We start from the raw sequence: 25,729 nt of genomic DNA, 5'->3' as shown, positions 1-25,729 counted from the left end.
ATTGCAGTGCAATTCCGCTGCAGGTCACGATAGTTGAAAGAAACAACACAGTAACAACTCTGGAATATCTGGAAATAAAGCGAAGCAACGAAGAATAAAATAGCAAAGTCTTCTTTAGATCCCATGTTTGTTATGTATACAAGCGTCACAGGGAATTACGTTGCTGTGGAGAAAGCTGCTTTCTGAACGGGCCGCATGTATACGGGAGTAAAGAGAACGCCGCTTATATAGTGCACGCAAACGGCAACGCTGTTTTCTCGCAATAACCCGCTTTCTGGTAAACACATACATGTAGTCTATGTGACTCATGTTCCAAGTCTTCTAAAGCCATACGATAGAGTGAGAAACAACCAGAAGTCATTATTAAAAGATTGAAGTCTGTTCTGTGTTCATGAGCATTATAAGAGAAAATTGTGAACACAGAAACCACTTTGAACAAGCGTCTCCCATTGTGTTCACAAACAGTGCAATGGATGTCAAGATTCGCAACATAAAGGGAAAACTAGACTGTGACAGGCTTTACATTTTTGGGTGATCTCTGCCTTTAATAACACACATATTTAAAAAAATATATATATGTATTTGGTACTAAAAACACACTTGCATCTTCTCCACTGTGCTGTCACTTTCTGTCTGCAGTCTTGTTGTCATGACCACCACCACAAATGTTATTTGGCCTATACAGTATGGATGTGCCTCCCCTCTAGTCTGTATCCACATTTATGGTCTGTTTCATTATTTCTTCATCCCTCTCTCTTGCCATCTCTCACTGTCAGTCTTTTTGACCTTGGGTCTGTTTGTTTTTCCTCTCGCTACACTTCAGTTCACTATTTAAGTGCTGTAAACCACAGGAGCTTATAGATGCAGCTCACAAATGCATACTCGCCCTCTGAGACAACAACCATCCCTGGTTGGGATCGATAACATATCTAGACAAATAAGCTTGTTTGGGTCATCCACCCCCTTATACACACACAGGCATGCAAACACAACACAAAAAATGTCACTTGACCTCCATTTTGTCTCAGGAATGACTGCATGTGCTTTTTTCATTGTATGGCATTTGTGCATCTCATTGTTTTTCAGCTTTGTCCAAGTTTCTCTCCATTCTTTGGGTTTGCTTTGTTCGGGGATTCTCTGAAGATAATGCCGGCCAAAGAATGTCTTTATGAAAGAATAGCTGGAATTCCTTTTCCACACCAAGTGCTCAGCTCTCATTAAACTCCCTTTAATGATTTCACTTATTTTAGTGGGGGCCTTTTTATATGTGTTGAGAGAATCGCTTAAAGGAGAGAGTTGGTTTACTCTTTGTTCTGTTTTTCACAAACGTCTCTCCTTAGATCTAAGGCCTCTGCTTAATTTTGTCCTTCCAAGGGAATCGTTTTGTGACAGTCCATCTGTTGAAAGCAGCAGATTTCTTTCTATTTTGGTAAAACGTCCCCTTCTGGATTCATTATTGAGCTGAGACCAAAACGACGGCTTTATTCACACCGGATGATGTTGATTGGGAGCTGACTGTGTCCGAGAAGAGATACATGAACGACTTCAGCGGTTGAGTGTATGGAGACACAAATATTGGTCAATGAATGGTAGTCTTTCCAAATGGGCATATTGCATCTACCACCATGTGATATGCCGGCTAAGATTGAGTGTCATTAGCTAACATGTAAACAAGTCTTTAAAAATGATGCTAAATCATGTCTGATATGAATGGTTTATAAAGATCTAATTGGCCTGGATTGAAGACTGTCTTCGCCCACTCTATGGCTTGATAATGCTTTTACCGACCCCCCTCCATAGTAAATGAATGGGCGTCATACTGTGTGTAAAAAGAAAGTGATTTTAAGATGAGATTAAGCTATAACATCCTGCTCATTTGAATGTGTGCCACGCTTGAGGATGTGTTCAGTGCGATAACGGGGATTTGATGAGGGAGGAAATATGGCACAAACATAAGCAAGAGATAAGTTGTTTGGATTACGATCAAGACATGAATAAAGCCCTCCAGTCTACCCTGTGGTTTTATCTGCACTATGTGGCTCGGTTTACGTTGCACACGTAGCGATGCCACCACTGCGGAGATTAAACGTGGCACAAGCTTCTCTATTCACTCTGGGTTTCTCTGTCTCTGTGAGAGCTGTCAGACTCATCTGAGGTTTCTCTCCCTGAATCAAGATGGATTCATCCTCAAACTTCAGAGACAATCACCAGCTCACTAAAGCAATGGAGGTTTCCTCTGTTGTCAGCTGCACAGACATGCCTGTCGTCTTGCAGCTTTAAAATGCCTGTTGAATATTTCTGATATAGTGACACTAGGGCAACGTCACTTTTACTGTCACATCACCCCTCTCACTGTAATAAAAACCCTGGCATCCATCCACCTGTTTATCGGTTTGATTAGTCTTGTTCTAAAGCACTCGTTTCTTTTTTTTTATGCTCATTTATCTCCCTTTATTCTGACAATGAGGTTCCTGCAGCTCACTCCTCCCCCTCCCTTACTCCAGCCATGACTCAGACTGCACCTTTGGCTGACCACCAACTCCTTTACATGCAGACTGCAGCACTTCTTCCCAACCCTCCACCCACTCCTGCATCTCAGATACAAACACACCTTGTTGGAGATTACCTTTTATATGCTGATCTTGCACAGATAACCTGTCAAACACCATATATTCCACAAAATATATCTAAAACTGCTCTTCATCTACTGCTGTATGAGGCAAGATTAAAATCATTTTTATGGTAACTTTACATGGTTCTTCCATATACTTGCACGCTGCCCCGGCGGCTTTCTCTTTGGTGCGCTGTATCCGCGTTTATATTTGCGTCTTCTGCTGAACAGCCTTTCTGTGGCACAAGTGTGGGCCCGCGACAAAAGGTCCAGTTGTCCCCCATTATCGGTGGCCCTGCTAAGTAAAATTCAAACGCAAGTTGTGTGGTCTGCGACATGATATTGTGAGAAACCGGAAGGTTTATTTGTGGGCGGCTATGGCTCAGGTGGTAGAGCGGGTCAGCCACTAATCGCAGGGTTGGTGGTTTGAATCCTGGCCCACACGACTCCACATGCCGAAGTGTCCTTGGGTAAGACACTGAACCCCAAGTTGCTGCCAATGGCAGGCTAGCACCTTACATGCAGCTCTGCTGCCATTGGGTGAATGAGTCAGTGTAAAGCACTTTGAATATCGTTAAGGTTAAAAAGGCGCTATATAAGTGCAGACCATTTACCATTTGTGTAACCTCTTATGGGGCTTTTCCACTGACTCGTCTCTGCCGCTTTTTGGGAGTTTTCCACCTGGTACTTTTTTTAGTACCACCTCGGTCGAGGTTCCAAGCGAGCCGAGCTGATACTAAATGTGACGTCAAAATCCTGCAGATCACTGATTGGTCAGAGAGAATCGTCACTGGATTTGCGACACGGGACATCAACCCACTAGTTTTAAAGTTAGCATTTGTTCACATGACTTTCGAATTGTAAAAAGAAATGGCTGTGTGCAAAACCACGCCGTGGTCAATAAACGAGGTGCAGAAGTTCCACTCGTTAGCGACAAACGAAATGATGCAAAACGAAAAAGTCTTTCAGTAAGTGTCTCACACGGCTACCACCAACATTGTAGGGAAAAGTAAAAAACTTACAAGTGACTACAGAACCATGGAAACATGGAAGTGGTTCGACCAAATGGACGCTATCTAAACCAGCGAGCAAGGAGGGAGAGCGCACTCGATGGCGGATGGTACGTTTTGTTACGTTAACTCTGTTCTCTGCTTGAAAGCTTCACTTTATTTAGTTGACCAGCTACTGGAAGTTTGCTTCTAAAGCAACCAGACCAATTTAAGCAACAACTGCTTGATGCAGCACAACAAGCTAGTAGCTAACGGCTAGCGGTCGTGTTATTGTTTATAGTCAGGAGTGTTTGTGTCACGTTTAAGATGATGTCACGGCGGTGCAACTATGACGATCAGCCTATAATCCCACTCACATTGAGGCGGCACTAAACTGCAGTGGAAAAGCAAGCTTAGAAAAGTAAACGAGTCAAGTCGAACCGTAACGTGCCGTGGTAAAGTGCCATTCGTTCAACCCCAATGACCCTTTAAATGGTCTAATTCCCCAGGAAGATTTGTACTGATTTGGTTGTATGATGTAACGTGGTGGTGACAGCATTGCTAAGTTTTGTACTCAAGCACTCTGTGTTTACCCTTCCAGCCATACGCACACCCTTGAGGCTGTTTCCATGGGTTGTCAGATACGTGGTGTTGTCGTCCATTGCCTGGCTCTAAAAGATGTTTCTTGCTCATGATAATCATCCCATGGCATGGTACACTATAATTTCCTGTGTTTACCCTTTGCCCTCCTCAAACAACTTGTTTTCAGACGTGCCTGTTCAACTGTGTTTAACAGACAGATGTTCTCCAAACTACAGTTCCCACAAACCATTGGAGTCTGTGGTTTGATAATGAAATGCTTCTAAGTGTTGTTCCAGATGGGAGAGAACTTTCTTTGGAACAAAATAGGAGGGATTGGAATTAAAACAGCTGTTCCTAACAGTCTGTTCACCATCTGAGGACGTCTGGGGCTTCAATTAAGACAGTCATTTGTTTGGTTAATATGGTTCAGTCCTGGCCATTCAGAGATCACCCTTTCAAAAGAGCAAAGATACAGTATGCTGGGTGTTGAGATGGCAGGGTGTTGATCTTTGGAAGGAGACGGAACAAAATAAGCACTGGCGCTTCACCCTGGCCACTATTCACCATGTCGTCTTCTCTAAGATTAGATGTGGATGGTAAAATGAGTGGAATTTGGAAGGGGAGACTCAGATGGCCTTAAACCTCGATCCTTGGCTTCAAACGTTTCCCACCAGCCACTCAAACGGAATGCTAATCTCCATGCCTCGTGGGTGCCACAGACTTGCTCTTTTATGGTTTCTCAACAGGCAGATAAACAGACACCTAAGCCATTTGGTTTCAAAGGTCCTCTCCCTGACACTGCTCGAAAGCTTTTCTCACTGGCATTATTTAAACCACCTCAACATTCCATTGGAACGATCCATCGCCTAGTAACAAATACTCATTATGGAATAGAACACCTCATGCATAATTTAGTAAGAAGTGCATTAATATTCATTATTGAACCCCCCTCCCTTTTTTCATTGCTTGTTATGGACACTGCAAATAGTAGTAGCATTTGATCACAAGATCATAAGTTGGCATTGGCCTGTTGGCAGACTGTCATTCTTACCTCCTGAAGTGGTTTCGGTTTTATTTGGTTTTATTCCCTCATTTGTCGTTTTTCCCAGTTCTGTAATGGTATGATACATTTGTTAGTTGAATTGGTGTCCTAATTGGTTGCTCTTTTGTTCCATCAAACCCCCACATACGGGCGATAAAACAAAGCATGACACGGTAAAATGCTTGAAAGCACTGGGTGTCTTTGAGGTTGTTCACGGCTTCTGAAGATTAATGATGCATTACGGTTGATCATGATAGAGATGGAGGCAGAAATAGGAGCAGCTGCATTATGAATTAAAGGCCTCGAGACCTCTTCTTTCACATCTCTTGGTTTATCACCCCTGCTTTTATCGGCCATGGTTCAGAGGTTACACCTTTGACTCTTCCACCGCTTTCAACTCGGCTGTTAACAATGAAAAAGCCAAAGGCACCTTTGATTCCATATTTGCCTCTGAAATGAAATTGAATTGGGTTATAATGAGATTGAGAGGAAATGGCCCTTATCCTCACAGATAAGTCAAAGATTTCTCTCGTAACGGCAATCGATATCTAATACATCCTCTGAAATAAAGAGTGTTTGCTTTTCCATTAATGCTCCCTGCTTTGTGTGGACTGTACACTCTTATAATTGATGTACGTGTGATAAGCAGAAGATCTGTTTTAGTTAAAGGTCAAAGTGATGGATCTGAGTGCCTATTATTAGTGCCTAAAAGCTTATTTGTTGTCTGCTCCTTCAGTGTTGAGTCTTCCAACAACTGTAAATGTAAATCTCAATCTCTTTCCTTTTTTTCACTACAGTGTTTGCGGACATTAGTGGGCCACACAGGTGGTGTCTGGTCCTCTCAAATGAGAGACAACATCATTATCAGTGGCTCCACAGACCGAACGCTGAAGGTCTGGAATGCAGAGACGGGAGAATGTATCCACACGCTGTACGGTCATACCTCAACAGTGCGCTGTATGCACCTGCATGAGAAAAGGTAACCATCTACCACCTCGGTTCTCCAAATTGACGCTCATCATCTCTTCCATACATGCATATCTGTTAATATACAAGCTCTTTACATTGCAAAGACAAAATATAGCTGTGACCCAAAATAAGATACTTAACCTGTTGATACGCAATGCCTGCACGCGGTAGTGACGTCACTCTGCTTACATTTAATATATAATTTAGCATCTATAAATGTCATTAATGTTAACATTATACATCTCGTCAAAGGTTTAAGGGTTCAACGTTGATATCCGATCTCTGTTTCATGACAGCAATCCTCCAGAAACAGCGATTTGAGTTATTTGTGCAGGAGTACAAATGAAAACATGCGATATCAAAACGGGACTTTTATTATGAAAACACGATCGCCGGATGAATCCAGTTCAACACACTTGGGTCAATCGTCCATGACAAGCGTTCATTAAAAACATCCAATAGCACTTTTTGTCCATAAAAGTGATAAATGTGAGAAATATTGATATATTCTCCATTGTTTACATGAGATCTCGCCTTCGTCATCGTTCTTCATCAAACTGCAATCTGAGCAGCATTCATGTTGCAAAACTGTATATGATCTGATATATTAGAGTCTTATAAACAAAACCAGCCCGTCTCCAAAGTCTATTTTTAAAAATGCGGCGTAGTTTTATTCATAATAGTCGAGCTGTGCCGTCAGATTTAGTGTCGTCTTGAGAGGCGGAGCTTTAATTTTACTCTGAACACTTCCAGAGATTTTACAGAGATTAAAGCTGCAGGAACTCATTTATTATTCGATCATCTTCAGATTTGAAATGTAACTTCTTTAGACTCGTGGCTTTGAGAACATTGTATTTCTGGGTTGTCTTGCCACTTCTATTATTGTTTTTTTTAGATTATAAAAACATGTTCACCACAAAATATTTCCATTACTATAAACTTCAGCTTCTCTAACTTAATAAAATAACAACATATATTAATACTGAAACTTGGGAAATAAAGCCCAAAGTGTCTTCTTTCAAAAGATACTACAACTGTGTCCAAACTACAAAGGGTCCCGTAAATACAACCATTTCAGTTCGGGTCATTTTCATGGTTTGTGCTCAAAAAGGGGGCATTCATCAACAGGTTCAATATTCATTCTTATTTTGTGTTTTGTGACCTTTATATTGTTCTATGTGGTCATTATACAGTATGATCTAATATGTGCCCCAAAATAAGTCTGAGCTCTGATCAAATCATGTAAAGGATTGGTTGTGGATACTAAACTACCAGGCCTGAGTTTATTGACTTTTAACCAAATTTGTATATATATTATGTAATACTACATGGATTATAATTCCCATTAATAGAAGCCTACAATACATGATTGTGTGCTGGCTAAACTGCACATTTCCCATCTGGCTTCAGCTTTACATATATCCATGCAGAGTTGATTCAGAGAGTACTCTGATATAAATTGTAAGGTCTGGGGGTTTTGCTGCTTTGTGCTCTATTGTGAAAGAACACAAATGCTCGTCTGAAACTGTTCTCAGTATTCAATGGCTCGAGGCCGATTTGTGTGCATATTTCCCTTTGTGTTGTGCTTGATTGCTTATTTTGTGCCGTGAACTCAGGCTTTCAGGCTTCATTCAGCACAAACAACAGAAGTTTCTGTTTGTTAGTCTTTGTCCCACCAGCACCCGTTTTAATGCTCAATTTAAAAAAAGAAATGATGTATTAAATCTTCGTCCTGGGGGGCTGAATTTTTATGCAAATATAAATGTTTTCCGCCTTGATTTATGTACCGCTGCATGCAAAGGTATAAGCAATGCTCAATATGTCAGACTGTTGAAATGTGCCGTGATTCAATTCTGTCATGCTGTCATGTTGATAAAGGACTTGTATAAATGGGACTTCATCATGTTAAATATTCCAATGTAATCACACTCCTTTTTGGGCTGATTTGTCAAAAAGTTTTGGGGTTTTGATTGTTTGTTTGTTTGTTTGTTTGTTTTGTTTGTTTTTTGTCTCTCAGGGTGGTGAGCGGTTCTCGTGACGCCACACTGCGGGTTTGGGACATCGAAACGGGTCAGTGTTTGCACGTGCTCATGGGTCATGTGGCGGCCGTGCGCTGCGTACAGTATGACGGTCGAAGGGTTGTCAGCGGGGCCTATGACTTCATGGTGAAAGTGTGGGACCCTGATACCGAGACCTGCCTACACACACTTCAGGGTCACACCAATAGAGTCTACTCACTACAGGTGACCAAACACGCTTACCTACTCCCGGCGCACATGTCTAACTAATGCTCAATCACTTCAACTGTCCCTCTGAAGGGCACTACAATGCCCGTGTGTTGTTAGTTCTTTAATCTTCTGAGACCCCAGAATTACTGCTGTGTGCATTTTCCATTTCTCTTGTTGATTTGTAACTAGTAGCACAAGCAGAAAAAGTTAAAAAATTATAGAGCAAAATTGATGTCCTCATATGTGGACAGCAGGACTAAGTTGTGAAATTTTAAATAATGCCAAGCTATAGAAAGTCTGATTTGTATTATGTGTCCAGGAGTGTTTATTATTCATGTTTTTGAGACATTACAGCTGATTTTCTATTAAGCTGAATAATTAATTCTGATTATAAGTAATGTCCAGCATAATCCAATCACAGCCAACCATATTAAAATAAAATGATGCATTATAAATGGTGAATCTATGTACTGATGATCATCGTCTCATGTGTGTCAAACATGTTGAGTGATCCAAACATCATCTGCAGTCTGAAACTGAACTTTTGATCTGAATTTAGGAGTGAACGCACTTAACTGCATAGAGAGCTATAGGATGCTCCCTTGCTCCCTATTTAGTGCACGACTTAACCTCCAGTGTGCTGTCTGTCTGCACTGGTCTCAGAACAGTTGTAGGAGAGCTATAGGATGCTCCATTGCTCCCTATTTAGTGCATGACTTAACCTCCAGTGTGCTGTCTGTCTGCACTGGTCTCAGAACAGTTATAGGAGAGCTATAGGATGCTCCCTTGCTCCCTATTTAGTGCATGACTTAACCTCCAGTGTGCTGTCTGTCTGCACTGGTCTCAGAACAGTTATAGGAGAGCTATAGGATGCTCCCTTGCTCCCTATTTAGTGCATAACTTAACCTCCAGTGTGCTGTCTGTCTGCACTGGTCTCAGAACAGTTTGAAATGCACCTTATTTTCATCTTAACTCCGTATAAATCCTCTGAAAGACACATTTATCAGCTTTTGCATGAATACTATATTCATGCATACTCAATATACTCAATAATAATTCTCAAAATGATAATGACAGTAAATATAGTAATGCATGTAAAATGATAATGAACAGAACCGTATTGTACAGTTATAACAAAAAATCTAACAAAATTTATATTAAAATTAAGTGAAATGACCCAGAGATGTTTTAATGTAGAAAAATATTCAAAATAAAAATAAAAACTTTTGAGGGAATGCAGTCCTAATTTCCACATATGTGGACATCATGTTTATCAGCGCGCTAACGCTCAATAAATGTATGGATTTTTTACAACGGCATATCAAATGAAACCAGAGACTCTACTCTTTACAACCAAACAGGTTTCAATCAAAAAACATAGAGGTTTCTTACCAGAGGCACTTGTGTTGGCGCTGCGGCTCCTGGAAATCACGTCATTCTGTTGTGTCACGTGATTCGGTGCGCCACAAATTTAAAACCCTTAAATGACAGAGTAGAGTCTTGTGAACAGTATCAGTCAGTTCTAATTTATTTAAATGATGCGTTGAGTATAGCGAACCCAAAATGCAACGTCCACGCATGTGGATGCGAGGTAAGCCAGTGTAGTGTTCTTAGATCTGCTCTTAGAAAATGCATGTCTGAAGGTCACTGCTTTGATAAGTCTAGAAATCTGTTAAACCCAACACGTCACTCAATTTTCATAACATGAGTTAAACAAGCACTCGTGATTGTCTATTGCCCCTGAACCTGCTTATATTAGGCATTTTATCCTTTATGACCTTAAGGGCATATCTATACCAAATGAAATATACTATGCCATCGTTTCTGCTCAAGTACTTCAATATACTGAATTCCTTCAAATAAAGTCTGAATCATTATGCTGTAACATACATTTAAATCAACATTAACTCATTTTTGCATATTTTGTATAATTAGGCCTAGAACAGAATGCTCAGAAATATATACGTTTTTACAAATAAGAAAAGAAAGCACATGCGGTATACATTTTTTGGTCTCTTTCGGTCTGCTTAATTTCTAACCCTGGTCTATTCTTTTGAAAAGCTTTCATAACCCATCCCATTGTTTACAGTGCGGATTACCTTTGCTGCGTATCCTTAGTGACTTGCTGTTATCGAATCTTGAACGCTTTCAGGTGTAACCCAACATGCAACAGCTTGTCAGATGTCTAATGTGTACTTTTGAGTCCATCTTGAACACCCACTTCACAGCCAATGAGAGCTTGTTTGGTGCCTCTTTTCTGTGGGACTGAGCATTTGTGCTGTAGTCTGTGCTAAACCACATTTGTCCTCATTTGTTCATTAAGCCATAATTTTGTTAAGAGCATTGCTGTAATTACGCTAGAGATGTTTAATCAAATGTAGTGGTAATGCAATAACAAGGGAATGGAACACGCTGCATCTTCTTGTTAAATCCCTTCCATACTCCTTATAGCTTCGATCGAATTGTTCTTGGGTTTTATCTTTGTTGAAAAATAATCCACGTGACTACGCTCTGCTCTTAGCCAACAGTCATATATCACGGATTAATTACTGAACAATGATGTATTTAATCCGCTCTTTCCACAGTTTGACGGCATCCACGTGGTGAGCGGTTCATTGGACACGTCGATTCGAGTGTGGGATGTAGAGACAGGAAACTGTATTCACACACTCACAGGTCATCAGTCTCTCACCAGCGGCATGGAGCTCAAAGATAATATCCTGGTCTCTGGCAATGCAGACTCTACCGTCAAGATCTGGGACATCAAGACCGGCCAGTGCCTACAGACTCTGCAAGGTGAGGGGAGAGGGGTCAAATAAATGCTCTAGCTCATCAGTTAATAATTAGGCTTGTTGTTGTATGCTTAATTATTATTATTTTGTAATTGCGTTCCCAATTTAAAGCTGAAGCGTGTCTTTTCTGCGACACTAGCGCCACTGAACGGAGTGGCAAAAATTATGTTTTCAAAACAGCTTTCGCTGCATTGGTTGAGTCCAGATGGGTCACTCAAAACAAACGGGGGATTTTCGTAGCGCCACAGATGCACAGTAGTGTTGTCAAAAGTACCGGTACTTTGGTACCAAGTCGGTACTAAATAAAAAACATGTAATGATACCAATGATTGTACAGTACCGGTAGTACCGACCACCGACTTAATTCGGTACCTGCACACTGTCTGACTGACACGCGGCTGCTTTCAAATGCTAACACGCTTATTTGAGCACTGAATTGCACAACTAATCAAATTAAAATCATGAAATGGCCTAGTGTGATTATTAAACCGTGAAATGCTGCAATCTTATTCTGTATGATCTGCATGAGCTTTAAATGAATGTGTGAAGCAGACTCCACAGACTATGAGAATCATTCGCGTTGTATGAGATGACAGAGCAGAGCATTATTCCACTCTGAATTGTTATTTTGATATAATTTATATAATTAAATCACAGGATTTGCACTTTAACGATCACGCTGAGCTGTGTAGCAGACTGTTTATCTGGAAAAGTTAAACTTCCATCAAAAATACACGTCAAAATAAAAGCACATTCCAAATAAATGTACGATTCTTAATAAAAGCGCAATTTTTTTTATTTGTTTATTTAACAGGGACAATACACTAGGCATTGTTACACACAGACAACCGCATGCCGTGTACATAGGGTATATAGTATAAAGATAATTTGCATCCCTCGTCCCTGATTAGGCTTTTACTTAAAATCAAAACATAAACACAATCATCACAAGAAACAAAACAAATACACTTATGTATATACAGATAACTATGTGTATATGTTGTACCTAAACAATTCAAACAATGGCATGTTGACATAGCTAAGTACATATGTAACTTTATACAAAGTCACAAAATATAAAATGTAAATTATCCTACGTACAGAAATTCAAAATAAAAGCGCGTTCCATAATAAAAGCGCGTTTCCATAATAAAAGCGCATTCCATAATAAATGCGCAATTCATTATAAAATCATGGTTAAAAAAAATTAAAAGCACATTTCGTAATAAAGGCGCATTTCGTAATAAAAGCGCAATTCAAAATAAGCGATTCGTAAGAAAAGCTAAATGCCTGAAATTGCAACATAAATATAACTGTAATATAGAATAACTGTATTGTAAAATGTAATCCTCACTGTAGAAACAATAATAATGATCGTTATAATAATCAAAATTAAGCAATATATCACAAGCAAGAGTGCTTTTGTTCTGAATAAAAATGCAATGGTTTGTTGATAACCAATTATTCTATTTTTTTACTTGGTAAAAGTTTTTAAAAGTTTAAGGATGAATGTTTTATTAGACTTCATTTTGATAATTAAATTACATTAAACTTTAAAACATGGAATTCTGGAAAAATAATAAATTAATTAAAAAGGTTCTTTGGTATCGAAATTGTTATTGTGAACCGTGAAATTTCACTGGTATCGGGAACGACTACTGAAATGTTATCACCGTGACAACACTAATGCACAGCGTTACAAACGGCTTATTTAAAGTTGTGTGTTTATTAGGCTGGTATACAAGAAGTTATTGTAACACCGCAGATGTTACACACTTAAAGGTCTTCAATTAATCTCTTTGTGCTTGAAGAATGTACAGATAAATACAATAGAATATCCATTGCCCTGTTGCCACTTACAACAGTTTCACTCGCAGTCTTCAAGCACAAGATTAGATATTTCAACCAGCCCTCGGTCGTTTGTGTTTCCAAAGATATATTTTTCATAATCCCCAGCCTCTCTTGGCATCTTGAGAGCTTTAATCTACTGGAAGATGAAGGATGCAATCCATGATGAAAGGAATTGGGTAGTAGGGGGTCTTGATGGGGAGAGCCCAGAGGGGGGATGGACCATTTTTCAGTTTGTAGGTCGTTTAATTAGGTCACTGAGCATTTCCTGCTCACCACGTATGACATTTGTTTGACATGAAACACACAACACAACACATTTGACCCCCAGACAATGCCCAAGATGCGCAACTGAAAGGCAGAGCTTTGAAACGGCATCTCCGACAAAGCGAGTTACTCATTAAAGAAAAATGGACTATTGTGCGACTATGTCTAATGTGTGTGTAGTGCGCATCAATTGAGAGGGGCGATCTCATTTACATTCAGACAGTTGACTTTAGTGCTCTGCTAATGGGTATTCATGAAGGAATTCATGCTTTTAAGATGGATATTTTCATTCACTTGAAACCAGAACTCTAGAGTCCCTGTTTGGGGTTGTGACGGGGGTTGTTTTCCGTGTTTGACGCTGCAGATAGAACGTGATGGTGCATAGCTTACCACACACAACTGTCTTTGTCTGCAGAGAAGCCAGTATATTCCTTTCTCTAAGCACTGTTTAGACTCTGATACTTCTTGCTTGGGTCTCTCAGAAAGGCTGTCTAAATATCTCAAGGGCATAGAATGAAAGCCACAGTATTTCCCGTAACCATAGTTGCATGTTCTCTCACTCTCTCTGCCGTGGCAGGTTGTCGCTGTCCATTGGCGCTTTCTGATGAGCTACACCATCTGGATTGTCAGTGTGTAACATGTGTGTCTTCCTTCCCTTTTAGGTCCCCACAAGCACCAGAGTGCAGTAACATGCCTGCAGTTCAACAAGAATTTTGTCATCACCAGCTCTGATGACGGTACGGTGAAGTTGTGGGACCTGCGGACGGGCGAGTTCATCCGTAACCTGGTGACACTTGAGAGCGGCGGTAGCGGCGGCGTGGTCTGGCGCATCCGTGCCTCGAACACCAAGCTCGTCTGTGCGGTGGGCAGCCGTAATGGCACGGAGGAAACCAAGCTCCTTGTGCTGGACTTCGACGTGGACATGAAGTGAGTCAAGCGAAGGTGGCGAACTGAGGGGACTTGATGTTTGGAAACGGGGAGAGGCGGAGCAACCTGCCCTGGGTCTCTTTGCTGAGGCCCACACCAGGACCGATCGCTCAATTCATTGCGCCGCCACCCTGTCGTGCTTTGCTTGATCTCGGTGTACTCCGTACGACTGCCGCCACAGTTCTATTCACCTTCAGAAAGGGCGGGTGGGGGCAGACGCTCATGCACCACAGCATTCTGGGAAGGGGAGGAAACTGAATAGAAGGACTTCGGAAGACTGGATTGAGCTTTTTCCTGGATTCTCCCTTTTCCTACCACTCAAGGCGACCTTGCACAGTGACTTCTTCACTCAAGCCTGACTGAAACTCGCACCCATATGTACAAACGTCATTTTTTTGGCATCAAAACAAGTCAACACGGACATAGTGCTTAATAGTGTAGACACATTGAATGGAGAAAGATGGAAAAAGAGCTTTGTACTGCGGGAGTGATTAGAAAAGGAGAGTCAAAGGAAGCCAATTTTGTCAGTCCTCATCAACCTCAGCACACGCCAAATATCCCCTTCTTCCTCACGCGTTGGTTTGCTTTTGTATTTGTTTATTATTATTATTATTATTTTTAGGAGTTTTTGCTTTGTTCCCCTTGGCTTTGTCTTTTGGTTTTTACGTCGACAGCTGTGAATTCAAGTTCGGCATTTCATTTTCACCTCTGCCTGCTGTTGCAAACAACAAGTCTCAGTATTAAGCTAATCCCTCTCTGCTGTTTCACACATTTTGGGGGGTTTATTTTGGGGGTCTAGTACTCCATAAGCAGCGACTCTTCGGATTCGTTGACGATCTTCTTTGCTTGTGTTTTTCAACCAGTCTGATCTCATTAGTTCATCAGTGCTGGTGCTCTGTGGGAAACGGGAATTCTTGTCCCATAAACTCTTGGGAATATGTGTCCCCCCCACCCTTTCCCAGTACTGTCCATCCCAGTGGCCAAACTGGATTTTATGCTGCTAGACACAAGGAAAAATATGATGGAAATTTTACTGGCTGTGACGTTTTAGTCCCAGACTAAATTCTAAAAAAAAAAACATTTAAAAAAAAAAAAGTTACTTGTAGAGTTTGAACTTGTAAAAATGACACAAACAAACACACCAACAAAAGCAAGATATTGACTTTAACAGCTTCTCTTTTTTTTGCCACTGAGACTTGAGCCAAATGTGCCTCTACGAGGCGTAGAGGAGGGAGAATGCCTGACAGAGACGGGTTTGCCTGGTGACATGAAACAATGGACGAGTAGAAACTATGTTGCGTTTGCAAGCATGACTGACTGTGTGTGTGTGTGTGTGTGTGTGTGTGTGTGTGTGTGTGTATGTGTGCGTGTGCTGGTGTGTGTCGGAGCAAATTGTTCACACATTCCTTGGGACAAAAGCTCTGCCAGCCTGAGTAGATGTGTGTTTTGACAGTTCTTGCTTTTAATTATTGTTGGAACCTATATAAAGTTACCGATGTAAAGAACATTGTCACGTTCATGCAGAAAAATGGTGGTCTTAGTGTACAGAAATTGACATCGGATTAAGTTTTAAGTGCTAGAGCTAACCTCATGGTTTCTTTGAATGGTAAAGCAGCTTCATAGATGAACAGGACGTCACCGCATCCGTAGCCAAACAACGCGTCTCATCCACCAAGTCACACGACTCGAGCTGAACTGTGAAAGTGGTTTAACACTGTATATTAAAACCAATCTTGTTCTTTCTCCTTTTTTTTCATCCCTGTTTAATTTATAATCTGGTTTGAGAAATCAGATGTTGGAGTGGCGATGTAAACTGCCTGGAGAAACAGACAGATAAAAAAGGAACCTTAAAGGGATTGTGTATTTGTTTGATTCATTTAGAATTTTTATTTTCTTATAACTTAAGTGCAATAAAATGTGGGTTTTTCTTTTTTCATTTCAAGAGTTTTGGTTGTCTGTGTTCCTCACTGTGTGAAAGTGTTATGTGTCCAATAAAGCTTCTACAAATTATTCTGCCTATGAAAAAAAGCATTCTCCTACTCTATGGGGCTCATTGGTTAATGTCATCTCATTTAACAAAAAAATAGCTCATATCATCTAGACGGGATGACGTCACTTCTACTTTTGTGTGTTTCTCTTATTATAGTCCCAGACACCGTAGCTACACCGCAGTCGATCATGCAGAATTGAATGAGTAGGTGATGAAAATCGTTTCAAAGATGTCTCTAGGGTAGATCTGTAATCTTTTTAAACCAGTTAGTGTTTGTTACTCATTTTCTTTACAATAGATAGTTAAATATTTAAAAGCTTTAGCTTTAAGATGCTGAAAGATACTGTAGAGTCATCCTGCCTAAAGATGTGGGATGTTAATAGCCTGTTGCCTAGCAATGGTTCTGCTCTTCCACTTAGTTACCACACAATATTAGAGTACTTGTTACTATAATTCAAGAATGAGCATTTGGTATTCACCCGTCTGACGAGTCATTCAGGAATATATATATATATATATATATACATACATACATACACGCAGAGATCAGCCACAACAGTAAAACCAACTGCCTTACATTGTGTAGGTCCCCCTCATGCTGCCAAAACGGCGCCAACTCGCATCACAGAACAGCATTCAGAGATGATATTCTTCTCATCACAATTATACAGAGTGGTTATCTGAGTTACAGTAGATTTTGTCAGTTTGAACCTGTCTTACCATTCTTTGTTCACCTCTCTCTTCAACAAGTCTACAGCCTCTAGTATCAGTCACTAGTGCGCCTCCTGAAGCCAGGGGAGGGTTTACACACTGTACAGCTACCTACCAGCTGGCTCTCGTTACATATGCATATACAGTTCAAATCAGAAGTTTACATTCACTTTGGTTGAAGTCATTAAAAGTCATTTTTTTAACCACTCCACAGATTTCACATTAGCAAACAGTAGTTTTTGTAACATCATGGGAAAATCAAAAGAAGTCAGACCTCAGAAAAAAAAATTGTTGACCTCCACAAATCTGATTCATCCTTGGGAGCAAGTTCCAAACACCTGAAGGTTCCACGTTCATCTGTACAAACAATAGTACACAAGTATAAACAACATGTGACCACGCAGCCATCAGACCACTCAGGAACGAGATGCATTCTGTCTCCTAGAGATGATCGTAGTTTGGTGTGAAAAGTGCAAATCAATCCCAGAACAACAGCAAAGGACCTTGTGAAGATGCTGGAGGAAACAGGTAGACGAGTATCTAGATCCACAGCAAAACGAGTCCTATATCGACATAACCTGAAAGGCTGCTCAGCAAGGAAGAAGCCATTGCTCCAAAACCACCATAAAAAAGCCAGACTACAGTTTGTAAGTGCACATGGGGACAAAGATCTTACTTTTGGGGAAATGTCCTCTGGTCTGATGATGCTAAAATGTAACTGTTTGGCCATAATGACCATCATTATGTTTGGAGGAACAAGGGTGAGGCTTGTAAGCCAAAGAACACCATCCCAACCGTGAAGCATGGGGGTGGCATGTTGAAGGGGTGCCTTGCTGCAAAATAGATGGCATCATGAGGAAGGACAATTATGTGGATATATTGAAGCAACATCTCAAGACATCAGCCAGGAAGTTAAAGCTCAGTCGCAAATGGATCTTCCAAATGGACAATCACCACAAGCATACCTCCAAAGTTGTGGCAAAATGGCTAAAGGGCAACAAAGTCAATGTATTGGAGTCAATTATATTGACTTTGCTCATAGAGAAAATTCTTGATACATACATTATATACTGTATACATATACCTGTAAATATATATACACACACACAACATGTTTGTTAATCCACCAGAGAAATTTTGTAATTTTAACATTATTTTAAGCTTGGTCATAGAGTAGAAACAGTGAAGAATATCTCAGTGACATTCAGTTGAATATTTCTGTTCTGTAATCATTTTTTAATAAATAGAATAAATTAATTACATGAACTGTAGCGAAATCTACTTCAATGGTTATAATGGATGTTTCATATGTTTAAAAGTAGAGGTACGTAAATCTTGGTGCATTTGATGTCAAAAAATCAACTAATGCACTCAATCTAGACAAAATGCCTCTGCCGAACTGAATGTCTATATCATCATGACACAATTCAGCAACATTCATCCATGTGCATGCATGGATGTATGGATGTGTATATAATGAGAAAGTGTTTGGAATCAAACTTTGCAAAACATTTCAGAAGTATGTTTGTAGATTTCGAAGTTTTGTGAAATCTTACCCATTTTTATCTCGCTTATTAACTTAAGATCATTAACATATCCCTCGATGTAATTGAGTTTAACTGAGAAGTTCACAGAGCCCTGTCTATTAGCTGAACACAATGAAAGAGAGAGAGAGAGAGAGAGAGTATCATTACTGTGATAAGAAATAAAGGATGCCTATATAAGAGTGGAAAAGGGGGGCATAAAGGATTAGGATCTTTTTCTTCACCCTGGTCTCTTTGTTCTTACAATCCTGCCCTCCAGCAATAGCTGAAGTCTATGCGAGGATCCTGTCTGTACAGTCTGATACTGCCAACACCACAATAGATATCTGATCTAGAATCATATTCAGTGCTGTGATCATTTGTGGGATGTGTGAAAACAAGCAATCCTAGCCAGGAGTCTGATTTCTGAATTTTTCTCAAGGAAAATATTTGAGTAGCAACTAAATCCCATAATATAATTAGAACAAAATAGGAGGTGGATTTTTTGAGAGTGCATTTGAGACTGTCCTATGTGACATTTTAATTTCTTTAGTTTTCCCTTACAAAATACACTAACCGGCCACTTTAATAGGTACACCTGTACATCTACATATTCATGCAATTCTATTATCAGCCGATCATGGGACCTGGCCTGTAGTATGGTGTTTTGCACCAGTTGTGACAACCCAGACATGCAGTATCCATGATTTTGGCCAGGCGATCGGGGAGTTACTTCCCTCCTCCCCTCACGGACGGTGGTCTAACCTTGACCCCTCCGTGTTTCTGGGGGACGGCAGGGCACTCCTCCACCCCTGGCAGCGGCTCCATCGCTCCAGGAGGTCGGGGAATCCAGTCCCCACTCGCCCCGCGGACGACGGCCATTCCCCGCGTCCAAGCGGTGGACACCCGGCAGATGGTAGTGTCGAGGAATCTGTGACGGGCATCCCTCCTCCTTCCTGGGCTTTTGGCACCAATGTAAAGGGGGTTAGATGGGCAAGGAAGAGGCGAGAACCGGCTTGTCAATATAAATAATAATTTAATGGAAACTTAAACCAAAAGCACAAACATAAACACACACGACGGACATGCCCGTAATTCTCTCTCTCTCTCGAACCGTCGTCACGGCCGCATTTATCCCTTGTGTGCCCCATCGGGCCGATTGGGGACCGGGCGTGTGACATTCTAGCCTGGCCCCGCCCCCCTCCGCTCCACAAGGGAATTTCACCATGGAGGAGCATCCTCAGCACTACCCCATTGGAGACCAGTGGCTTTTGGGACACTTGGTGCAGCTAGTATCACTATTTCTTTGTCTTCCCATATCTTGGTCAATACCTTATGTAGCAATCTGACAGGGAAACACATATTAGTATTTTGCTTGCCTTGTATGAGCTAAGGCACCCAAGCTTGGTGGAGTTTGCTGTCATGGAGTTCCAGAGGCGATGATGCATGGTCTCTAGAGAGGCAAACCGGTTCGACTTCCCAATTTCTCTGAACTGATTGATGGTGGAGTCTCCTGCTTTGCTGTTCAGGTGGCTGGGGACGTAGGAGACATGATTTGCTCATGTTCAACATTGGGCTCTTTAACAGTACTCCTTGGTGGTTAATGAATGGCACAATTGCTGTGCTGTCCCTTTGAGTCAGGACGTGAACATTGACATCTGACCGAAAGTTTCTCTGAGTCAAGGGGACTACAAGCAGTTCTAGGCGATTTATGTGCCACACAATTTGTGTGCATTTCCAGGCTCCAAACAACGGATATCTGTTGCTCTTTAGGCTTTTTAGGGATGCGTAAGTGGTGACAACTTTTCGTCTGGCCATTTTGGTGTCCTCCCCAATACTATCACTATGAGGCGAAGGTGACCTATGGTGTTATGAAGGACACTTGGGTTGAGTCAGCACTGGAGAGGTCTCATCCGTAGCAAGCCTAGCAGGTTGACGGCAGCTGCTGAGGCCATCAATTCTAGCATTTGCTTTTTTTTTTTGGTACTGATCAAGTGTAGGAAAATGGATTGAAAGCGTTCGTCAGTCAGGTGCAGACATGGTTATGGAGTCGAGTTTCATTCCCAGGATGGAAACTTGCTGACTGGGCACTCTTTGTCTAGTTGGCCTCAATTGACAAACATGGGTCTCTTTGTTTGCACACTTGTACCTGCAATTGAGCTATCAGCAACCAATCATTGAGGCAATAAGGATGCTGCTCAGCCTCAGCAGAGCGAGCTCAGCATCTACACATTTGTGCATGTGCGATGTGCCAAGGACAACATGCAGGGAAGGGCCTTGAACAAGAATGCAGTCTCCTTAAAGGGAAATACAAAATTTGCCCTACAGAAAGGAGATATCTGCACCAATTCAGGTGCGTCAAGTCCAGTTGCTGGTACTTCCAACCTTTGGCAAAGAGGAGTTGGTACCTCTGAGAGTAAAATCAGCTAGTCCCACACCATATGATGGAGGGCAGAATGCCGTTGTGGCTTCTGAGGCGGATGCCTTACGAAACACATAGCCGTGAAAATCTCTGTGTTGTGATAGAACGGGCTGCCGCTTAATATGGAGAAAAAGGAGGGTACGCGAGGCTTGATTCTGTGACAAACCCTCCTAAAATCTCTGCACTCCATATCCCTTAATTTTGCGTTTTACTCAAACGGTCCCTCAGGGCTCTCAGAGGTGCTAGCAGAAGCAGAGAGACACTAAACCCAAGCGTAAAGATTTTAATGTGCTCCGTTGAATGCAACCAGTCTCGATGAGCACTGTTAGGGAGCAGCGCTTAAGCCTGTCGGCCAGAGGGATGTTCGCTGGAAAACACTTGTGAATATGTCTGTCTTTAAAAACACATACTTTTAAGCAAGTTGCTCTTTTAGTTTTCTTCATTAGTTGCTTTTAGGATGTAATGGACTATAAACCCAGTAAAGTTTTGAAGAGGTGCTTCTTTGCTTGCACATGCATGGAGAAGAGTTGAACTCGTTCCCACTGACAAGTTGCAAGATGCTCAGCAAAGCATTGGTTTAGGGTTTCAGTAGCATGAGAGAAGCCTATGCTTCCCTAATAAGTAAGCTATTAGTAGATTTATTCTGCTCGAGTGTAAAAACACTCCCTGTGAGAATATCATAATTTTATTTTAACCCTCGAGAAGCCTGACATAGCAATATTGTCTCAACCAATGAGTATGAGTTTGGTACCATAAGATTAATGACAACATATAAAGTATGATTGTCTGTTTTAATGTGGATGTAATAGGTTGTTACCTTTGCATGGTGATAAGATCTTGTAAAGGGATTAATGGAGAGGAGGAGGAAAGAACCGGCTTGACAATATAAATAATAGTTTAATATAAAACTGAACACACAAAGGAATGCCCGCCAGGTTCTCGGGAAACCGAAGGAGTCTCCCCCGCCCCTGGCTGCGGTTCTCCCGCTCCATGCGGCTCCAGGCAGACGGCCAGGAGCTCCTCCCCGCTAGCGGTCGGCGGTCTCAGACCCCGGCGTGTTTCAGTGGCTAGTAGTGGTCTCCTCCACCCCTGGAAGCGGCCCTGACCACTACAGGCGGTCGGTTAGGAGCCCCTTCTCCCTTTGTGGTCGGCAGCCGCACCTCCACTCTCAGGTGGTCGGGCTCCTCCGGGGTGGAAAGTTGTGGCGAGGGCTCAACTATGGCGCATCCCTCCTCGTTCCCAGATTTCAGCACCAGTGTAAAGAGGAGGCTAGAACCGGCTTGACGATATAAATAATAGTTTAATGAAAAACTAAACACAAAGACAAACACACACACACAGGTGTCGGACAGCTGTCCGTAAATCTCTCTCTCACACTGCAGCTTCCAGTCAGCCTTTATCCCTCTCTGAGGCTTGATTAGCCTGATTAGCCTGACCCTCCACCCTGCCATAGATCTGTTAAAGGAATATTCTGGATTCAATACAAGTAAAGCTCAATTGACTGCATTTCTGGCATAATGTTGAAAGCTGGGATTCAGTGAGGCACTTACAGTTTAAAAGTACTGTATATCTACAAGACGTAAACAATATGCGTGTTGCTGTAACATTAAAGTATCTCACTGTAACCTCGAGAACCCCTGTAACCTATTTTGTAGATAATCAACATTATGCCACAAATACTATAAATTGAGCTTAATTTATCTTGGGCCTGGAAGATGTCTTAGTTTGATAAAGTTTGCATTTATCTTCTTTTTAGAGGCTGATTAAAACTTTTGAGAAGAGTTGTGTCATCTTGACATTCACTGAGAGTCGTGGTCTGCATCTAGACAAAAGTAACATTTTAAGTCACCTTTAAACTCTCGAGGGATGTAACATTTGGACACATTGGCATTCTGACCCGTGACCCATTTTAGAATAATCTGGTTAGCTCATTGCCAGCTGGGGCACTGCACTACTGGTTTTGCTCTGCCAGTTTTGGTGCCCAGGGAAGCACTGATGCTCACTAAATGTTTCCTGTTTTCTCCATATGTGGTTCAGTAAGCCAGCAGTGCCTGTCCATTTCCAGCTCAATGATGCAATTTGAACACAGTCAATCTTTTGTTTCATGAACTCTCCTAACTCGCCTAACAACTGGCTTACTGACTGTGGTGGTTTTAAACAATGCACAGCATTCAAATGTAATTTATGCTCTAATACTTGTCAATTATTTTAAATTACTATTAAAGGGACAGTTCACCCAAAAATTAAAATTCTCTCATCATTTACTCACCCTCATGATATCTCAGGTGTGTATGACTTTTTTTCTTCAGCAGAACACATTTGAAGAAAAATGGAATAAATATCTCCGCTCAGTAGGTCCTGAAAATGCAAGTGGATGGTGATGCGGGGCCTGGGTAGCTCAGCGAGTATTGACGATGAGTACCACCCCTGGAGTCGTGAGTTCGAATCCGGGGTGTGCTGAGTGACCATATTGGTCCGGTTGTTAGGGAGGGTAGAGTCACATGGGGTAACATCCTAGTGGTCATGAGTAAGTGGTAAGTTGTGCATGGATCGTTGCGAGTAGCATGAGCCTCCACATGCTGCAAGTCTCCACGGTGTCCTGCACAGTGAGCTACGTGATAAGATGCGCGGATTGACTGTCCCAGAAGCTTAGGTAACTGAGACTTGTCCTCTGCCACCGGATTGAGGTGAGTAACCGCGACACCATGAGGACCTAGTAACTAGTGGTAATTGGACATTCCAAAATTGGGGAGAAATGGGGATAAAATAAAATAAAAATTTTTTTAACGTGGATGGTGATCCAACTTTTTAAGCTCCAAAAATCATAGACAGTCACGATAAACGTCAATCGATATTTACATTTACATTTATGCATTTGGCAGACGCTTTTGTCCAAAGTGACTTACTGTGCACTTATTACAGGGACAATCCCCCCGGAGCAACCTGGAGTTAAGTGTCTTACTCAAGGACACAATGGTGGTGGCTGTGGGGATTGAACCAGCGACCTTCTGATTACCAGTTATGTGCTTTAGCCCACTACACCACCACCACTCAACACAAAATTCACGATTCGGTAAGTACCTCGGTTTTGGGGTCATGGTTCGGTACGGTTTCAGTACAGCAGTATTTATAAGCACAGTATTTATTAAAACATAAATAATAATAATAACAGTTAAAAAAAAAGTGCAATTACAATAATTGTAACAAAATTAAAACATTAGCAGTGCAGATATCTGTGTCTTTTGCCTTTCAGCTCACCTCTTGTACTTATCACCCAACTTTCTAGTTTATAATGGGGGTCAAGCATGTTAAACAGATTTCAGATTAAATCCCGTGTTCTCAATGACTGAGTATCGTCGCATGTCTGCAGCTATGTAAATACTCCCTGCTTTAACTCTGTCTGAGCTTGCAGCAAGAGGCTGCTTGAAAGCTGTGGCGAGACTCACTTGCACAGGCTGTTTATGATTTGATCCCGTAAATTTAAGAGACACATGTGGATGATGTCACTGCAAATGAGTCATCATGTTAGATGTGCTTTCTGAGACATACCCGACTTCTGAGAAAGCCGACACACCGCCTTCACCCGTTCGGTACACATTGCCCAGTATTACTGTAGTTTTCAATCTCTGACTTTAAGTCCGACATATTTATATTTTGTTTAGTTACATCACAGCTGGGACAAATAGTGAGCTAGCTAGTATAAACTTCACATAAATGTATCTGATCCGCAGTTTCTAGTGTAGCGTATGGCGCTCTGTTGTTAAGTTTTGGTTCTGTACGGTCACGTGTTGATCCGCAGTCTTTTTTCATTGTAGTTCTATGCGGTTTATGTTGTTCGTTATATGTCGTTTTAATATTGTTTTAACACATGCTAAGATATGTAATCATTAGTGTGATTGCGTGCAGGGGCGGACTGGCCAAACGGAGAACTCTGATTTTTCCCGGCGGGCCGGCCATGAAGGGTGCCGAACGGGCGGTGATAAGCTGAAACGTTCCGCCGCATTATTCTGAACGTGCCACGACTGACTTGAAGAGGGCCGCAAAATGATACATATAAACAGTACTACAATTAAATACAATTTATTCATGCATATAAACATTCTCAGTGTATCTTGCCTTTTACCAAAGATCTCACTAGGGTTATATTGTATAATATATTATATATTGTACAGTCTGACAAGCGACGATGGTAAAGAACAGACATCTGTTAAGTCAGAGATGCATTTGCTCATCAAGTCACAACAGCTTGTTGTAAACCCCAAAAGGTCATGATTGCATAAAGCTTTTACCCACTTGACTTGACGCTCACATCTGCTGACCAATCAGATATTGAGTGCATTTCTCCATCTGACAAACTGCGGCTGTTATGAGAGCCGGTTTCTAGAAGAGGAGGCTGCCTATACAAGCAATTATCACAAATAGCAGCAGGCCAGACTCACCAGGTAATTACACCCTCCATCTAACAGATCTACAGGATGTTGCTTACCATGACATCTCTGTTATTAAACTGGCATGGTCACCGCTCACCCAAGAGGAAAGCTAACGCTCTCTTGCCGCCTCCATCTTTTTACAGAGCAAGTGGATGATTATATTCAGCCATGCAGCAAGTAGAGCCACTTCTAGTTATTGTGCCCATTTAAAATGCAGTGTCTCTCTCTCTGTTTATTCCCCCATAAACTATTCTGATGTTTCTAGAGATATAATGGCTGGGGGTCAGGGCTGGACTGGGAAGAGAAATCGGCTCGGGATTTTACATGGCAACTGGCCCAAAAGGGGGGTTGAGAAGGGGGGTGTCGCTGTCCGTTCTGCATATCGCAGCGCCGTTTTG

General features: G+C 41.5%; 1 protein-coding gene across 4 annotated transcripts in view; it reads left to right on the top strand.

Annotated features, from left to right (window-relative positions):
• The window catches only part of LOC127651457 (F-box/WD repeat-containing protein 7-like), a 173,246-nt gene extending 156,952 nt beyond the window's left edge, over positions 1-16,294 (top strand). For all 4 annotated transcript variants that reach the window (XM_052137289.1, XM_052137288.1, XM_052137290.1 and 1 more), the window contains 4 exons: positions 6,022-6,203; positions 8,211-8,436; positions 11,007-11,217; positions 13,991-16,294. In XM_052137289.1, the coding sequence (XP_051993249.1) occupies positions 6,022-6,203; positions 8,211-8,436; positions 11,007-11,217; positions 13,991-14,259 (888 nt within the window). In that variant the 3' untranslated portion in view covers positions 14,260-16,294. The remainder of the gene's footprint in view (positions 1-6,021; positions 6,204-8,210; positions 8,437-11,006; positions 11,218-13,990) is intronic.
• The last annotated feature ends 9,435 nt before the right edge of the window (positions 16,295-25,729 follow it).

Source organism: Xyrauchen texanus, chromosome 11 (genome assembly GCF_025860055.1).
Source record: "Xyrauchen texanus isolate HMW12.3.18 chromosome 11, RBS_HiC_50CHRs, whole genome shotgun sequence".
Classification (NCBI taxonomy): Eukaryota; Metazoa; Chordata; class Actinopteri; order Cypriniformes; family Catostomidae; genus Xyrauchen; species Xyrauchen texanus.
This window is presented reverse-complemented; position numbering and strand designations above follow the sequence as displayed.